This window comes from Tetrahymena thermophila (genome assembly GCF_000189635.1).
Source record: "Tetrahymena thermophila SB210 genomic scaffold scf_8254645, whole genome shotgun sequence".
Classification (NCBI taxonomy): domain Eukaryota; phylum Ciliophora; class Oligohymenophorea; order Hymenostomatida; family Tetrahymenidae; genus Tetrahymena; species Tetrahymena thermophila.
Genome location: NW_002476413.1, coordinates 303,670 through 319,684, shown reverse-complemented (window position 1 = coordinate 319,684; position 16,015 = coordinate 303,670). Strand labels below are relative to the sequence as shown.

The window sequence follows — 16,015 nt, the reverse complement described above, 5'->3', positions numbered from 1 at the left end:
AAAAATTAACAGTTCTAGATTCAATCCGTTATGAATGATTAAAAAAAAATAGATATCTTTACAAAGTAAATCATTAATCAATATTTGAATAAATATTAATTGAATATTCATCATAATTAACTCATTTTATAGTAATAGTGAATTTTATTTCTTGATCATAATGAAATAATTTTTATTCTTAGTAGCAGCAATGACCATGCTTATTTATTAAAGAAATTACTTTAAAAGAAGTGATTTAAAAAATTTTTAAAATGATATGTGGAAAAGGATTAAAAAATAAGCTCTTTTTAATATTGTTACATTGTTAACTTTTTCTGTTAGAAATTAATAATATAAAAGTAGTTTGTTTATTTATTTATTGTTCTTGCTGTATCAGAGTTTCGTTGTCATTAAATTTTTTATTTTCTCCAATGTTTGTTTATAAATCTGCAATATTATAAAAAATTAATCAATTTAAGAGCTTTTAAATTTTTAAGAGTAGGCTAAAGTTTCAACTAATAAATTAAACATACTCAAAATTATTCTTAAAAACCAATACATAAAGTAGAAGTTTTAAAAAAGAAAAATAATAAAAAATAGGCAATAGCTTTAACTAAGAAGATGAAGAAAATTAGCTTTATTTTATGTTTGTTAAGTTTTATTTCAAAAGCATTAAGCTTTTAGTTGAGTTCAGGAGATGAATAGTAAGTTCCAGTGTTTTAACCTGTACCTACTTTAACTATTGATACAACTTAGCTTTGTGAAGGAGGTTTATCATCAGCTGTTTTTCCATTCTCTTAAAATAAAAAAAATTATGTTGCTCTAAGTATGTCTATATGTGGACTGTATATTTACGATATTACTGATATGGCTAATCCGAAAATAGCATTTAATAGTACTCTCTACCCCAAAGGTAAAACGCTAGGCATAACATACAGCAATACAACACAATATTTGTGGATTGCACATTAAACAGGATTATTTTTTGGAATAAATACTGCAATTTAACCATTTAATATAACGATATAAGGGATGTCTAAAGGAAATTTACCAGTTAACAAAATTATTCCTTGGCCTGTAGACAACAATGTACTCTTTTTGATGTGCTACACCATGTTTTAGATTTTTGATTTCAGGAACCCATCGTAGGGTTTGGTGTATCTGTAAGAAGTAAATGTTAATGGATTAAACACATATCAAATAGAATTTATAAGATAGTACACGTTCGCTTTAGTCACTACTGCTAATGTAGGCGTATAGTATTTTATAATTAACAACGGTTTAGATATTGATAACATAACTTTCACTTTAGCATGCTATCTCAAACCAACTTTCTTTGATGTTAGCTATTTCGAATTAATCGATGAAAATACAATAGCAATCATGATGCTTTATAGAGGTATTTTTCTATTTAGTGCTAAGGCTTTTTTGGATGGTGGAGGATAAGTCTGCACTCCTACCATCTTTCAACCTATTGATGCTACTCCAAACCAGGGATTAGGAGGACATATGTACCTAACTCACGACAGAAGGTATTTGTTTTCTTAGTTTAGGTCAGTTGGAGTTCGTTTATATGACATGAAACAGAAGAGTTTTTAAATTCTTTAAAATATTTTTGTGGATTCAAATTGCAATGACATTATTTTAAACAGCTCAGAAGATCTTCTCTTTTATACAAATTCCCTCACATTATAAATATTTTAGAGAACAGTACCAAACTTTAATAGGGATGTGCCAAATTTACTTTTAAACACATATTAATTAACCTATTATACCTTTTTTAAAGAGGATCCCATAATTGGAAATTTGGACTTTGAATGCACTCTCAAAGAGAACAAGCAGGAATTATTTTTAGCCAGAGCTGATTATGGTGCAGCTGTTTTTAAATATTCAGGGCAAGGTATTTTAGAGAGCTCTTCATTTATTTACAGGTAATAAAATCCTTATTTTCCAGTAAGCAAAATAGCTTTCCTTGCAGATGATAACACAGCTTATCTAACAAGAGGAGGATTAGGAATTTCAATAGTAAACTTCGCTGATCCTACCTCTCCAGCTATTTTAAAAGAAAAGATAAATTTACATTCTCCTTACGTAAATTTCAACTATATTTAGTTTTTCAAAAATTTTTAATTGGGCTTGGTAGTTAACTACATAAATGGCTACATAATATCAATAGCTGATCCTATGAACCCATTTATCATTGGAGTTATAGATACTTTAAAATATACTTTTGGAGATACTAGCTTTTATAGATTTGCATTAACCAAAGATGAAAATCATGTCTTCATGATTTTATATTCTTTTGGAGTTCTAACTGGAGATATCACTAACCCACTAAAACCCTAAATTACCTCTTAACTATTTACTGATGGTTGCTATGATTTTAGGTAAATTGATTTTTTTTGAATTTTATCAAAAATAAAATTTCCTTCATTTTAATTATGATTAAAAAAATATTTTTTTAAGTTAAAATTCATCATCAAAAAACAATTTTAGAAACAAATATCACTTTAACGTTTAATTAATTATTTAAATATTAAAAATGAATGTTATTTTTTTTAAATAAACAAAATATAAGTAAAAAAATTAATTCATATAAAACTTTTTAGTGTTTCAATAGAATTTAATTTCTTTAATTGAAAATCAACTTTTTTTGAAAATAAATCGTTAGCTTATTTACTTGTTTAATTATTTATTTTTTTAAAAATTATACACCGAATTATTTTATTTTAATTTACTTTGATCTATTTTTTTCCCCATTTCTATTTTCTTTAATTATCAATATATTTAATATTTTTTAATTAAAAGATTAACTTCAAACGAAAAGTACGGTATATTGGCTGCTGCCTATTAAGGCATTATAATAGTTTCGATATAGCCCGATTATTCTTTAACATAGGTTTCTTAAGTGAAAATTATAGGTTCATTATTCAATATAATTATTATTTAAAATGATTAGTATGTACTTGCAACTACTGATGAATATCCTTCTATCAGTTTGGTTAGTATAACTGACATTTTAAATCCTGTTGTTGTTTAAACTATTGGAGACCCAAGCGCTTTTGGCTATTATAGTATGTGTGTCACAAAAGACAATTCTGAAGTGTTTATAACAAGTAATTTCTCTCTACTTCTACTTTAAATTTAAAATCAAATTATATTGCATACTTAAATTTATGTGCTTACTTAATAATAAAATTCGAATCAGTACACTAGAAATGTATTACCTAAAGGTCAAGCACTGCAAATTGGTTAGCATATAGAAATGCATTTAGTTCCAATTTATCAAAGTTAAAATATTTTAGTTCGCTAGGCTTAGTATTACTTTTAAAATGTCCTTTAGTCTCTACCTTCATGGATGACATTTTAACCTTCCGCCCAAATACTGAGCCTTAGCATCAGTAAGGATTCACTTCAAAGAAACAATAAAGGTGAATATGTGGATACTATTTAGTAAGTAGTATTTACTACATACTAATCGATATTAGATTCAGCTTTCGTTAATAATTATCTTTAAATAAATACCACGGATTCTTTTGCTATTAAGAAAGCATGCATAGTTGTTGGATATGTAGATGAGCTAGGTTTCGTACAACCCTCTTACACTCCTTCCTAGTAAATTAGCTTTGGTGTCAATGAAAATGTTTACCTAGCAAAGTGGATAGGACCTAAATTAAGTCTTGTAAAGGAGTTCATCTAGTATATTTTAAATCAGAACATTATTAATTACACAACTAGTTTTTATATTACTTAATCGATTTAAGTTGATCTTTAAAATAAGAGTCAAATTATATTCTCTCTATAAAATGATATCACAATTGAACTCTAATCTCTAGAAATTCTTAGCGATGGTTCCACGATACCAACAAATAAAGCTAAGTTTGTAAATAAAGTTTACTCAAGTGTACTAATTCTTATTTCTGCTGCATAAGATTAATTAAAGTTAGAAGGCAGTCTCGATAATATAAATAGCATTTTAAAAAATGGAATAAAATATTCAATTGATGAAAAACTTATTAAGCCTGAAAACATATTAATTTAAATGACTGTTTCTGATGGTGTCAATTACAATTATGTAAACACGATTCCTTACAAAAGTATGACATTCTTGTCTCTGTAAGCCCCAGTCATTGTCTCATAAGTTTTAAATTTACAGAAAGATTTAAATTCTAAATATCCATCAGGGGAAATCTTCATAGAAGATAGCTTTTAATATCAAATCAGCAGTGAAGTTTTTACTTCATTGGATTCAACTTCATTATAGTACACTGCTTAGATAAATTAGGGTAATAAATTTGTGGATATTCCTAAGGATTCTTGGGTTTAGTTCTCTCCTACCGATAGGGTCTTCACAGGAACCGCTCCTGCATCTTAATACAATGATCATATTACTATTTAAGTGAACGCTACTGATGGATACTCTTTCAGCTTAGACTAATTTGTAATAGTACCAAATAGGATACCTTTCAATTACGCTTTCTAATTAGCGATTTAAATTTTTGGTCCTATTTTTGGTGTTTTAGGATTCTACAAATATAAACACTTTATTTATAATATCTCCTTTAAGAGATAATACGTTTATTCAAAAGACGTCGCATACGTAGGAGAAATATATAAAAAGTAAATAACAATCACAGATGATGTAAGAGACTAAGCAGAAAGATTATGGTCTTTTTTCCATAAAAAAATTGGGGATGGGGAGATTTTGCATTAGCTGTCTTTAGAGTTGATGAGGCTAAATTAAGTAACCAGCTATGATTATTTTGGGCCTAGTAAGTAAAAGTAAGACGTAGAAGATAATTAGGAATCTCAAGAATAAAGCTTTGAGGAGGAAGTAATCATGAAAATGTATCCTTTTGGAATTAATGATGAAGATATGAGCATTGTAGATAGAAAATTCAAAAAGATCATAATAGAAAGCTCATCAAAACTTAATGAACTGTTAAAAAGTGGATAAATTTAAACTAATGAAAAATAGCAATTGAATTAATCGGCTATAAAGAACGATACGTAGACTGATAAAAAACCAGAGAAGACAAACAATGATGATACCTCTTCTTTAGCTAACAGAGCAGACCCATTCTTATAGACCAAATCAAACATTTTTAAGAAAAGAAAATCAGCGTATTTAAACATAACGTCAAAAAAAGCAGCAGAAAACATTAAGCACAATTTAGGAGTTTATGACAAAATATCAAGATTATAGTATTTAGACAATGATATAGGCAAAAATAAAAAAAATTACAATATAAAAATTTTTGAAAATGGAAATATTAATTTTGTTTAAATTTTGAAATTTATCAAACAACAATAGGAGAATTTGCATGAGAAATAAAGAGTTGTCAACAAAAAATAACTTTAATCTCTTTTGAATCCAAACTCAATATTATCGAGAGCTATTTGTTGCTTTTTAATTGACTTTTTAATACATTAGGACAAAGTTACTAAAAATATTTTTGAATTTTTGCAAAAAAAGGCTTGTAGATACTACTTGGATATAGATTGGTACAAGGCTTATGTAAATATCAACCCTTAATTTGAGGAAATCCACTCAAACCCTTATCCTCATGTCACAATTAACGAAAAAACGTATAGGGCTGCTCTGGTAGAAATTTTTAGATCTATTTCTAGACACTTCTATGATCCTGTCACAAAAAATCCTAAGAAGATAAAGTTTTCTGAATCTTTACTTTAAGAAGCTATTAAAGCAAGAGCTATTGGCTTTACTCTCAAATCTCCTCCTCTTTTACAAGTTACACAAGGAGAAAGCCTCCATACTTTTTCTCATCTCATTCACTCTGTGAAGGCTTTTGAAAGGAACTCTGATATCCCATGTTGTTACAGCATTCACAAATTGCTCGACATACATTATATTGAAAAAGGTCTAACAGATAATGAAAAGCTACCATCTTGGATTAATTCAATCGACCTTATCAATGGAGCGATTCTTATTAGTGGTATCCCAGAAAAGAAAGATATTGGAAGTATAATTGTTAAAATCATAGATGAATCAAAATTCATTGTAAGAAGTTTCCAAATTTAGGTACTTTAAAAATAAACTGAAAATTTAACTCTTAGCAAACCTATTGTTTTATCCTACAATCGAAATAAATAAACAAGCGATTTACAGCCTTAAAATATTCTATCAGCATTAAACTCTCAATAAAATTAGTAAACTAATACTTCTAAAATACGTTAAAAGAAAGTTTCTGCGTTTGCTCCTAATAATCAGTCTTTAGAAAATCTATCTAATCAAAATTTCCCTTTAACTGATAGACTAAGTTGCACAAATGCCAATAATTAAGATATAAGCATCCCACTTTTTAGCCCTAATAATCAAAGATTGTTTGAAATGAATGATCAAACATTTGATCTATAAGAAATGAAGTAAATTGAAATTTCAATGTCAGGCTTTCCACAAGAAAATGAAAAAGAGTAAGAAATTAAAGTAAAAGACATGAAATAAATTTAAATTCAGATTTTAAATAATAACGCTGAAATAGCTGCTACACCAAAAAATTAAACCCCTTAGTCCAATAACCATAAGAACAACCAATTAATTGATAATCCAAATACATTATCTAACAATCAGCAAGAAACAACTTAGAATATTGAAAAATAAGAAAAAGTAGAGATTTTGTCAGACCAATTTATACCTCCAAATAAAATAGTTTATAAATAACATGAAAAACCAAATTAAATTGATATTTCACCTGAAAACTTCACTTAAAATGAAGATGATAATCAAAAGTTTCAGAGTTAAAATCGCAATAATGCTAAACCAAATTTAGAAAAATAAAACACTGGATAAGTTTCCCAAAATGTTTCTCTCAATAACTCATTAATGAGTATGTTTTAGTACTAGTGAAATCTTATAAAAATTTAATATTTATTTATTTATTAATTATTTATTTATTTGTTTTTTGGTATTTTTATTTGATAAACAAACACTTACTTATTTTATGTTTTAAATTTATACTAATTTTTTAGAGTAAAAAAAATTTATTTTTAAAAAAGATTAGCCCGCCGTGGGGCTCGAACCCACGACCACAAGATTAAGAGTCTTGCGCTCTACCGACTGAGCTAGGCGGGCGGTATAGAAAAAAAGAAAATTATAAAATTATTTTGTTAATTTTTTGTTAAAAAAAATAATTTATTCAAACTAAAATAATTTTTGAAGCTTAATATTTTAATTAATTTTTGAAAATAATTTTCATGTAAAATTTTATTTTGAAAATTTCCTAATTAATTTTAATGTAAAAACAAATAAAATTTTTATTCTAAAAAACATAGTAATCATTTTACAAATTTTTAATCAAAATAAAAAACAAACAATTTTTTATATCAAATGAATTGAAAAAATAAAATAATAAAGCAATATTCTATCAATTATAAAATATCAATAGAGTTAACTATAATTAAAAATTTTATAATAATATAATCAGTCCATATAAAAATAAGTTCTTATTGAATAAATTTGTAATTTTTCTTTATTAATGACAATTTTTAGTATTCATTTTTATTGTTAGAAATTTTAATTTAGATTCATATTTACAATTTTATTTTAATTATGTTTTAAAATAAAAAAGATTAGCCCGCCGTGGGGCTCGAACCCACGACCACAAGATTAAGAGTCTTGCGCTCTACCGACTGAGCTAGGCGGGCAGCTCAATATATTTTATTTCAAATAATAATTTTTGTCTTTTCAAGATTTTTTATGTCATTTCCTTTTAATTTTGATTTTATTTAATAATTAAAGCTATTTTATAGAATTTTTTGATATTATATTTTTATGGACTAATCTACGATTGTTATTTCTTCTAAAATATAAGTTCTATTTAAAAAATAAAGAGGTAAAAATAAAAATAAATTAATTTTTATTATTTTTATTTAATCATCAATGCTCGAATTTAAATTAATATTCCTAAATATTAAATAATGCAAAATCAAATTTCTTTAAACTAACCTCCAGATCGATTATTTATTTAATAATAATTTTTAAAATTTTAAATTGAATATACTTATTGAAAAATTTATGAGTATCATTTATTAGAATTTAAAGTATATTGTTTATTTAATACGAGAAACTTTTATTTTGCTTTAAAAAGCAGGTACATTGATTCAATTTGATTTGAAAAAATAAATAACTAAATAAATAAATAAAGTTAAAAATAGCTAAGAAAATAGCTCCTTAATTTTGAAGAAAATTAATTTCTTTTTTGAGAAAACTTAAAACTTGTTTAAAATTTAATCAAATTTATAAATGATAGGATACTTGCTTTTTTATTTAAAAAAAATATTTTATATTTTTTAAGTTACTTTTACTTATTCAAAATTATATTTTTGTCTCAGAATAATCTTTAATATTATCACCCAACGCATAAGTTTATAAATATTAATTATTACTTCTAGAAGGTTTATTATTTTAAACATTATGCAACAAAGAGCCGACTTTCATTTAATTCATTGATTGGTAAAAAATTTAGCTTAAAAAATACAAATAATAATACTACATTTGCAGTTTTTATGGATCCAAATATAATTCAGTAAAAATTTAAAATTAAGCAATACAACAAAAATAACTCAATAGTTATCACAATTAATTGCATTTCTGTTTTTTTTTGAGCTTATTTAATTAATTTAATTAAAAAAAATCATAAAAAAAGAAATTCTTTAACAATTAAAAAGCAAATGAATTTTTCTAAAATTGATTTATTTTCGCAGCACTTCAATTTCAATGTTGGTTAGCAATAGATAAAAAAAGGAACTATATCAGGAGCTATCTTGACATTAGCTATTACAATCATTGCAGCTAGCTATTATTCTTATTTGTTATACATTTATGTCAATAATGAAATAGAGCCAACTTATAGATCTCAGAATATAATCACTTAAGATAAGATAGAAATAGATTTAAATTCTAAATTAGTAGGATTTCGATATGAGTATGATACTAATATCAATATTGATTAGTTTCAAGCATAAAATAACAAGACTTATGTAGTATTGATGGGCTTTTACTATTATGCTGATGCTAATAAAACTAATGAATTAACTATTCCATTAAATGTAATTAAGTGCTCTGATAAAGAACTTCAAGATTTTTATTGCCTTGACTTCTCGTAAATTAGCAATTAAACATTGATTCTTAGTAATAGAGATAATATTTAGTCATTTATAGGCATTAAAGTTTATGGATGCTTAGATGTTGATTTTTTCAAAACAGATACTCCAAATAATTGTGCAAGTTAAGATGAAATTGACAAAATAATGAATGGCTAAAATTCTGGATTAAGACTAAGAATGTTCACATCTTAATTTAATATTATGACCAAGCAAAATTAAGTCAATTATAGAAATGTGTTTATCTATACTATTGCTAGCTAATTAATTTAAACTACAATCAAAACATAAAAGCAAAATACTTCTGTTAAGTAGGGATTATTAATATTATAAGAGACAAACTTTTCTTCTCCTATTTAGTATGATGTAATCTAACAATCCTATGATAGGAATTATAGCTAATAATATATTGGACTCACAGGATATAATTTTGTCTAAATTCTTATGGATGAGATAGTGCAAGAAATCAAAATATAATACCCAACCATACCAGAAATTTTAGCTCTAGGAAATAGTATTTTAGCTCTTTTAATGTTTTTAGGAGTTATTGGGAGGTCAATTTCTGCTAATTCCATCAGAAGAGACTTCTTTATGTTAATTCTATAAAACCTTTATTAGGGTAAATATATGTAATTACTTTAAAATAACAGATTGGTTGATTTTAAGAAAAACCCTGATTAAGAGCCTTTATAAGAATAAACAAATCATGACTTATTAAAAAATAACATTTAATCAACCTAATTTTAAGAAAAAACTGAAAAAATTTAATTTAAGCGCTACCAATCTTAAGCAACAAAGAGTAAAAGATCGATTGACGTCAGCTAATTTAATACCAACTTAAAAAATTCAAATGTGTTCTTAACTATTAAGAGTCCTAAATTAAATGAGTCATCCATTTTAAGTGAATAGTCTATCAAATCTAAATAAAGGCTAGATACAAATAAAAATATCTAGGCGCTTAAAGCAATATATGATCAAAGTTATTTATAGAAAGTCTCTAAAATACTGTTTTCTAAAAGGTAAACCTAATATTTATTTTATCGAATTACTCTAACATAAAGATATTTATACAAAAGTTGGTTTAAGAAGAAACAGGAGAGTCATTAGAATGTAAAAATCTGTAAGTATGAAAGAAAAATCATAGAAAAATAGTTGAATAAAGAGTTAGATATCTATCAAATATACTAAGACCTTCTATTCTTAAAAAAGGCTATTATGATTATCCTAGACAAAGATTAACTGGCAGCCATAAAATTTGTAGGTTGTTCATAGAATTTCTTCGACAAAGTAAATGACAATACAGAAAGTGTAGTCACTTAGCTATGTAAAATTTATATTTGAAATAACATCAATAATTAATCAATTTTTAATTAACAAAACAAAGATAATGAAAAAAAAATGACTCACTTTGAAGAATAATTTACAGTTTTGTAGTCAGAAGATTTATAATATTAGTGTATCAAACAGTTTATTTCAAAATGCTAGAATGAGCGCAATATGAGTGAAATAGATAAAAAAATTTTGTCTTCTTTAAATTGAATTAAATATTAATCAAGTTATTTAATTCATTATTTAAATTAAAAAAATGACTTATTTTATAAAGTTATTTAAAGAAATGTGGGTTTTAAGTTTAAAATGAAAACAAATTGTAATTTACAAATGATTAAAAATATTTTTTTAAAATATAAAAACAATTTTTCATACAATAAATAAACAATTTGATATTTTATTATTACTTATTTTTCTTACTCAACTACTATTAAGCTGTATAGAGTTTTTAAAATTTAACAAATAATTTAATAATTAACTTTATTTTAACAAATAAAAAACTTCCACAAATTATTAAGACCTACTTACTATTAATTTTTTATTGAGATATATATTTGGTACAGTTGGTTATTTATTTTTTACTTGAAAGGCAATTTAATGAGCATTCAACTTTTATAATAGGCAGTCATTAATTTAGAAATATTTTAGGAAGTTATTACTAAATTATATGTGATTTTAAGAATAATTTTAAGTGGTAAATTGAATCAAACAAAGCAAATTTTATTAATTTTTTGAGTATTTATCTATTTAGTTTTTAATGGAACTATATTTGAATAATTAATTCAACAAAGAATTTGTTATTAAATTATTTATAATAATTTATAAAGATATTAATAATATTTACATTTTAAAATATTTTTTTAGTTTAAGGATAATTAATTTGTAATTTTTTTTATCAACTATTTTTTTCTTCTTACATTTCTAACTCTAAATCCTTATGCTTTGCTTTAGTTTCTTTATAATTAATATGGTAAAAAATCAAAAAGAATAGCAAATTCAGAGTAGAAAGAGAAACCAATGAGAGGTTAGAATTTGAATATGAATTTATTGATTCTAAAACATTGCAAAGATCTTGAGTAATGTTTAAGAAGCTACTGCAATAATCTTAGAAAGTAATAAAAGAAATGTAAGAAAGTTCATCTTTTTATAGATTGAAGTAATAAATTAATGAACCTGCTAGTATCCTCATAAAAAGAGCTATGACAAAAATGATTTCAAAAAAAATGTGAATCTACTTGCGATAGAGCAAGCGAGATAGATTGTATAAAATTAAGGGAATAGTAATCAAATCAAAAACCATTTATGCAATAGCAGCTAAACCATATTGCTAAATCTTTTATTCAATCTTTTCTTATAAGCCAGGAATTTGAATATTAAGGCAATTACATGCTAGAAAGTGGAAGTAAACAATTAATCCATAGCCTAAACTCACAAAGGTAACTACAAATATGCTCACCTAATTAAGCATCATCAATCCTCTGTCATCAAACTTGAATTATATTTATTAAAGCTTATTCATTTGATTATAAAATAATCAAGTGTTAAATAAACTAACTATTTTTAGATTTTTGTCAATAAATTTATATTGATTGAATGATTTTTTAACTTTGATTTTACCACAACCAAAATACGTAATAATAATATTATTAGCTAATTATTTATTTAAGATGATATCACCTTATTTTATTTATATCATTTGAAAACAAATTGCTATCAACTAATGTAACACTATTAATTTTACTTAATACTTTTATGATAAAAATATATATCTTATTTTCATTATTTTAAGCTTCTTTCTATTTAAGATGATATCACCTTATTTTATTGATATCATTTGAAAAAAAATTACTATCAACTAATTGTAACACTATTAATTTTACTTAATATTTTTATGATAAAAAAAAATATCTTATTTTTATAATTTTAAGCTTCTTTCACTTTTTTAATTTTCAGAGAAAAGAGAAAATATATTTTAATTTATTTCTTCATTTATTTTGAATTTAATTTAAAAAAATCAAATAAAAAATTTAGCCCGCCGTGGGGCTCGAACCCACGACCACAAGATTAAGAGTCTTGCGCTCTACCGACTGAGCTAGGCGGGCGGTACAATTAAAAAAAAGAAAAATTAAATTATTTTGCTGATTTTATTATTCTCTATACAATTTCAAAGAAAAAATAAAAGCCTTTCTATAATTCAGTTTATGAAAATGCTTAAATGAATAAATGTATTTAATGAAGCAGATTAGAAAATAAAAACAATATATTCTTTTATGCGAAAAAATCTGAGGAGGTCTAAAAAAATTTTGTTCTTTATTAAAAAATGACTGAATTGTATTTATATTATAGATGAATTCAAAATTTGTTTTTTGTTGCACTTAATTTTTAATACCTTAGAAGATTGAATTAATATTATTTAAAAAAATTTAATATTATTATATCAAGCATTTTTAGATTACTATTGACTTTTTGGCTATTATTAAAGAGTTGAATGTAATTAAAAAAAGTATTAAATATTAAGTGTGGGATTTAATTTATGTAATTACGTGAATCTATTTGAATATTTATTGATTGTTACAAGATTAAAATTTATTCTGAGGAGTTACCCAAAGAAAAAGTATTTAAATATATAATTATGCCTAAATATTAGACAGGAGAGATTAATCAAGTAAAAATATATATGTATTGTTTGGCTATCAGACATTTTTGACAAAATATATAGATATTATCGAAGTATTTTCAGAGAAATCTGAATTATTAAATTTAATTGCATAGAACAAAAAGCTTTTTAAAAGTAATTATTTGTAGCTGATATCTTTTATTTCTTGACTGGGAGGCTAGATAAATCATTAGAATTTGAAAATTTTCAATACATTTTTCCTTTTTTTAATTACATCTTATTGAGAGGATAATATTTATTTGTAGGTGATGTCAGAAGATTCTAACATTAATTTTCTTTCGCATCAATATTTTTTTAAAAATATTATATAATTGATCTAATAACTTCTGTTCGATAATTGCAAAAAGATCCACCCATACTATATAAGAATAAAATTCAAAAAAAATTATATTTGCTTTATCTACCTGTTGTATGTATGTAACTTTATTCTCTCCCATTTATTTATTTTATGGAAATTAATTAAATCATCACATTTGTAAATCATTTTATTAGCCATTAAAAAAAACATATTTACTGAATAAAGTCTGTTGATATTTTTTGAATCAAGAAAAAGCTTACTTTTACATACAAATTGCTTACGAAAAATTGGTTGGTGATCTAGTTTAACTCTTAAGCAAAAAAAATTTAAAAAAGATAAGGATACTTTGAATATGCGATTAATTCAGTAAGAATATTTCTCTCTCAAAATATTACATTTTGCTTTTAGAAAGATATTGTGAAAATTTGATTTCTCTCTTTAATAAAATTTATAAAAAATATCTATAAATTGATTGATCGATTAAAAGTTCTATTTAAAAAGTTATTCTCTCAGTTTAAAAACGAATTAATCTGATTAGTATTTACGAATATTTTAAATTATAAATAACTTTTTATATTTCATATATAAAAACAAAATTAAGGAAAAAAGCAAAGAAGACTCAAAGTGATGAGCATGAAAACAGATTCAAAAAAGGTAGAATCTTCTAAAAAAGAAACATCCTAACCCAAGAGTTCAGACTAGACAGTACCAACCCAGCAAACATAAAAAGCAGTAGTTCGTGAAACTATCTGGCTGGTAGCTGGTATTTTCTGTACTATAATTTCTTCCCCTGTCATTTTCTTGGTTATTCTAAGTACTTTATGGGATTTGATCGACAGAGGTTTTAGAGGTACAAACGGTACTGGTATTATTTTTATTATCTCTAGATGGATCAATTCTAAAACTGAGAAGTTTAATTAAAAGTTTGTTGCTTACAAGGAAGATGCCTACACTATCAATGTTATCATTTTATTAGCTGTAGTTCTTCCAATTGCATTCCTCTACTGCTTGAATGACCACATGAATAATGGATTCAGTTGGACCCTTTGTGTTCTCTACAATCTTTTCAGACTTGGTCCTTATTTAATTAACTTCACCTGGTGCTATGCCCTTTCCCACAAAGAAGGACATATGGGAGCTGGCCTTTACAAGGAACCTTATACTTTCTTAAGTAAGATATTTAACTGGTGGATTGGTTTGTTCTACGGTGTCTTACCAGCAAGCTTCGTCTATGGACATTCAATCAACCACCACAAGTATGATAACAGAGAAGAAGATGTTGTCAGTACCTCTGATAGACCAAGAGACTCCTGGCTCAACTGGATTAGATATATTCCTAGATTTGCTTTATATTCCTTGAATATTTCTACTATCATTCAATTCTATAAGGAAAGAAAGTATGGCATTTGTCTCAAGATGTTCCTTGGATCTCTCTATTGGTTCTCTTTTGTCTTCTTAGTATTAAAGTTAACTAACACCTCATTCACTTTTTGGTATGTTATCTATCCTTTCTTTGAGAATTTCTTCATTCTCTCTGCTATCAACTGGGCATGGCACGCTTTCATTGATGATCAAGATCCTGAAAACGAATATATTAACAGTGTCACAATCGTTGATGGTGTATTCAATGTTTTGAACGAAGATTACCACGTCGTCCACCACTAATATCCTGGAGTACACTGGACAAAGAATTACGACCTCTACTTGAAGCACAAGGAAGAGTACAAAAAGGGTAAGCAAGCAGCTATGTTTAAGGATACTCAAGTCTTTGAAATGTTTGTTTTAGTAGCAAGTGCAAACTATGATGTTTTAGCATAAAAAATGGTCTTAAATTAGGATTTATCTTTCGAAGAAAAGAAGGAATTCATCAAAAGAAGACTTAGAGTTTGCACTTGGGGACCTTTCAAGACAGTTGATCAAAAGATCTCTAAGTGGGAATGAAAAATAGTTAAAAAAAAGGAAATCAATTGAATAAACCAAATATAAAATGGATAGATAGTTAGCTCTATCAATCAAAAATTTTGTAATCAGAAATAATAATATTCTTTGTATCGTATTTACCTTAATAAATACATTATGTAGTTTATAAATAATAACTATTTCCTGTAAGCGTATGTTTTATTTTAAAATCTTATCTTTTTTAATTTGATTAATATTTCTGATAAAAAATGATGAAGGGTATATTCTTAAATATCTATTTTGTTTATATCAAAATATAAATAAGATTTATCCAGATTTGATTATTCATTTTATCTTTCACTTTTTAATTAATTTTTTTTAAAGCTTATAATTTACTTAAACAGATTACATTGTTTAATAAACACTCTCTTTAATTACAAATACTTTTTAATTTAAAATCAATTTATTTATTTACTTACTTACTTCTTCATTTAGTTATTTATTTTATTTAGATATTAATACATGTATTTTATTTATTATGTAAACATAAAATTCAAAAGAAAAAAAGAAAGCTTCAAAATCAATCAAATAAAAACCACATAAAACAGCTAAACAAGATGTAAGAAATTTTCACTACAACAAAAGAAAGATATAATGTATCAAAGATTATTTCACTAAAAATGATAATAAAAACCAATATTTCTGTTGTA

General features: G+C 25.0%; 4 protein-coding genes across 4 annotated transcripts; 3 read left to right on the top strand and 1 right to left on the bottom strand. All coding sequences in view use genetic code 6, as the record gives it.

Annotated features, from left to right (window-relative positions):
- Positions 1 to 600: 600 nt before the first annotated feature.
- Positions 601 to 6,847, top strand: TTHERM_00129240 (hypothetical protein; the record flags this gene model as incomplete). Its single annotated transcript, XM_001016396.2, has 2 exons — positions 601 to 2,366; positions 2,788 to 6,847. 2 exons carry the CDS (start codon positions 601 to 603, stop codon positions 6,845 to 6,847), a joined length of 5,826 nt encoding a protein of 1,941 aa, XP_001016396.2.
- Positions 6,848 to 8,670: 1,823 nt separating this feature from the next.
- Positions 8,671 to 10,641, top strand: TTHERM_000129239 (AMP-binding enzyme family protein; the record flags this gene model as incomplete). Its single annotated transcript, XM_012797680.1, has 3 exons — positions 8,671 to 10,121; positions 10,179 to 10,426; positions 10,487 to 10,641. 3 exons carry the CDS (start codon positions 8,671 to 8,673, stop codon positions 10,639 to 10,641), a joined length of 1,854 nt encoding a protein of 617 aa, XP_012653134.1.
- A 685-nt stretch (positions 10,642 to 11,326) lies between these two features.
- TTHERM_00129270 (transmembrane protein, putative) lies at positions 11,327 to 11,950 on the bottom strand (the record flags this gene model as incomplete). Its single annotated transcript, XM_001016397.1, has 1 exon — positions 11,327 to 11,950. The coding sequence occupies one exon, from the start codon at positions 11,948 to 11,950 to the stop codon at positions 11,327 to 11,329; it is 624 nt and encodes a 207-aa protein (XP_001016397.1).
- A 2,083-nt stretch (positions 11,951 to 14,033) lies between these two features.
- Positions 14,034 to 15,347, top strand: TTHERM_00129290 (fatty acid desaturase family protein; the record flags this gene model as incomplete). Its single annotated transcript, XM_001016398.1, has 1 exon — positions 14,034 to 15,347. One exon carries the CDS (start codon positions 14,034 to 14,036, stop codon positions 15,345 to 15,347), a length of 1,314 nt encoding a protein of 437 aa, XP_001016398.1.
- Positions 15,348 to 16,015: the final 668 nt, after the last annotated feature.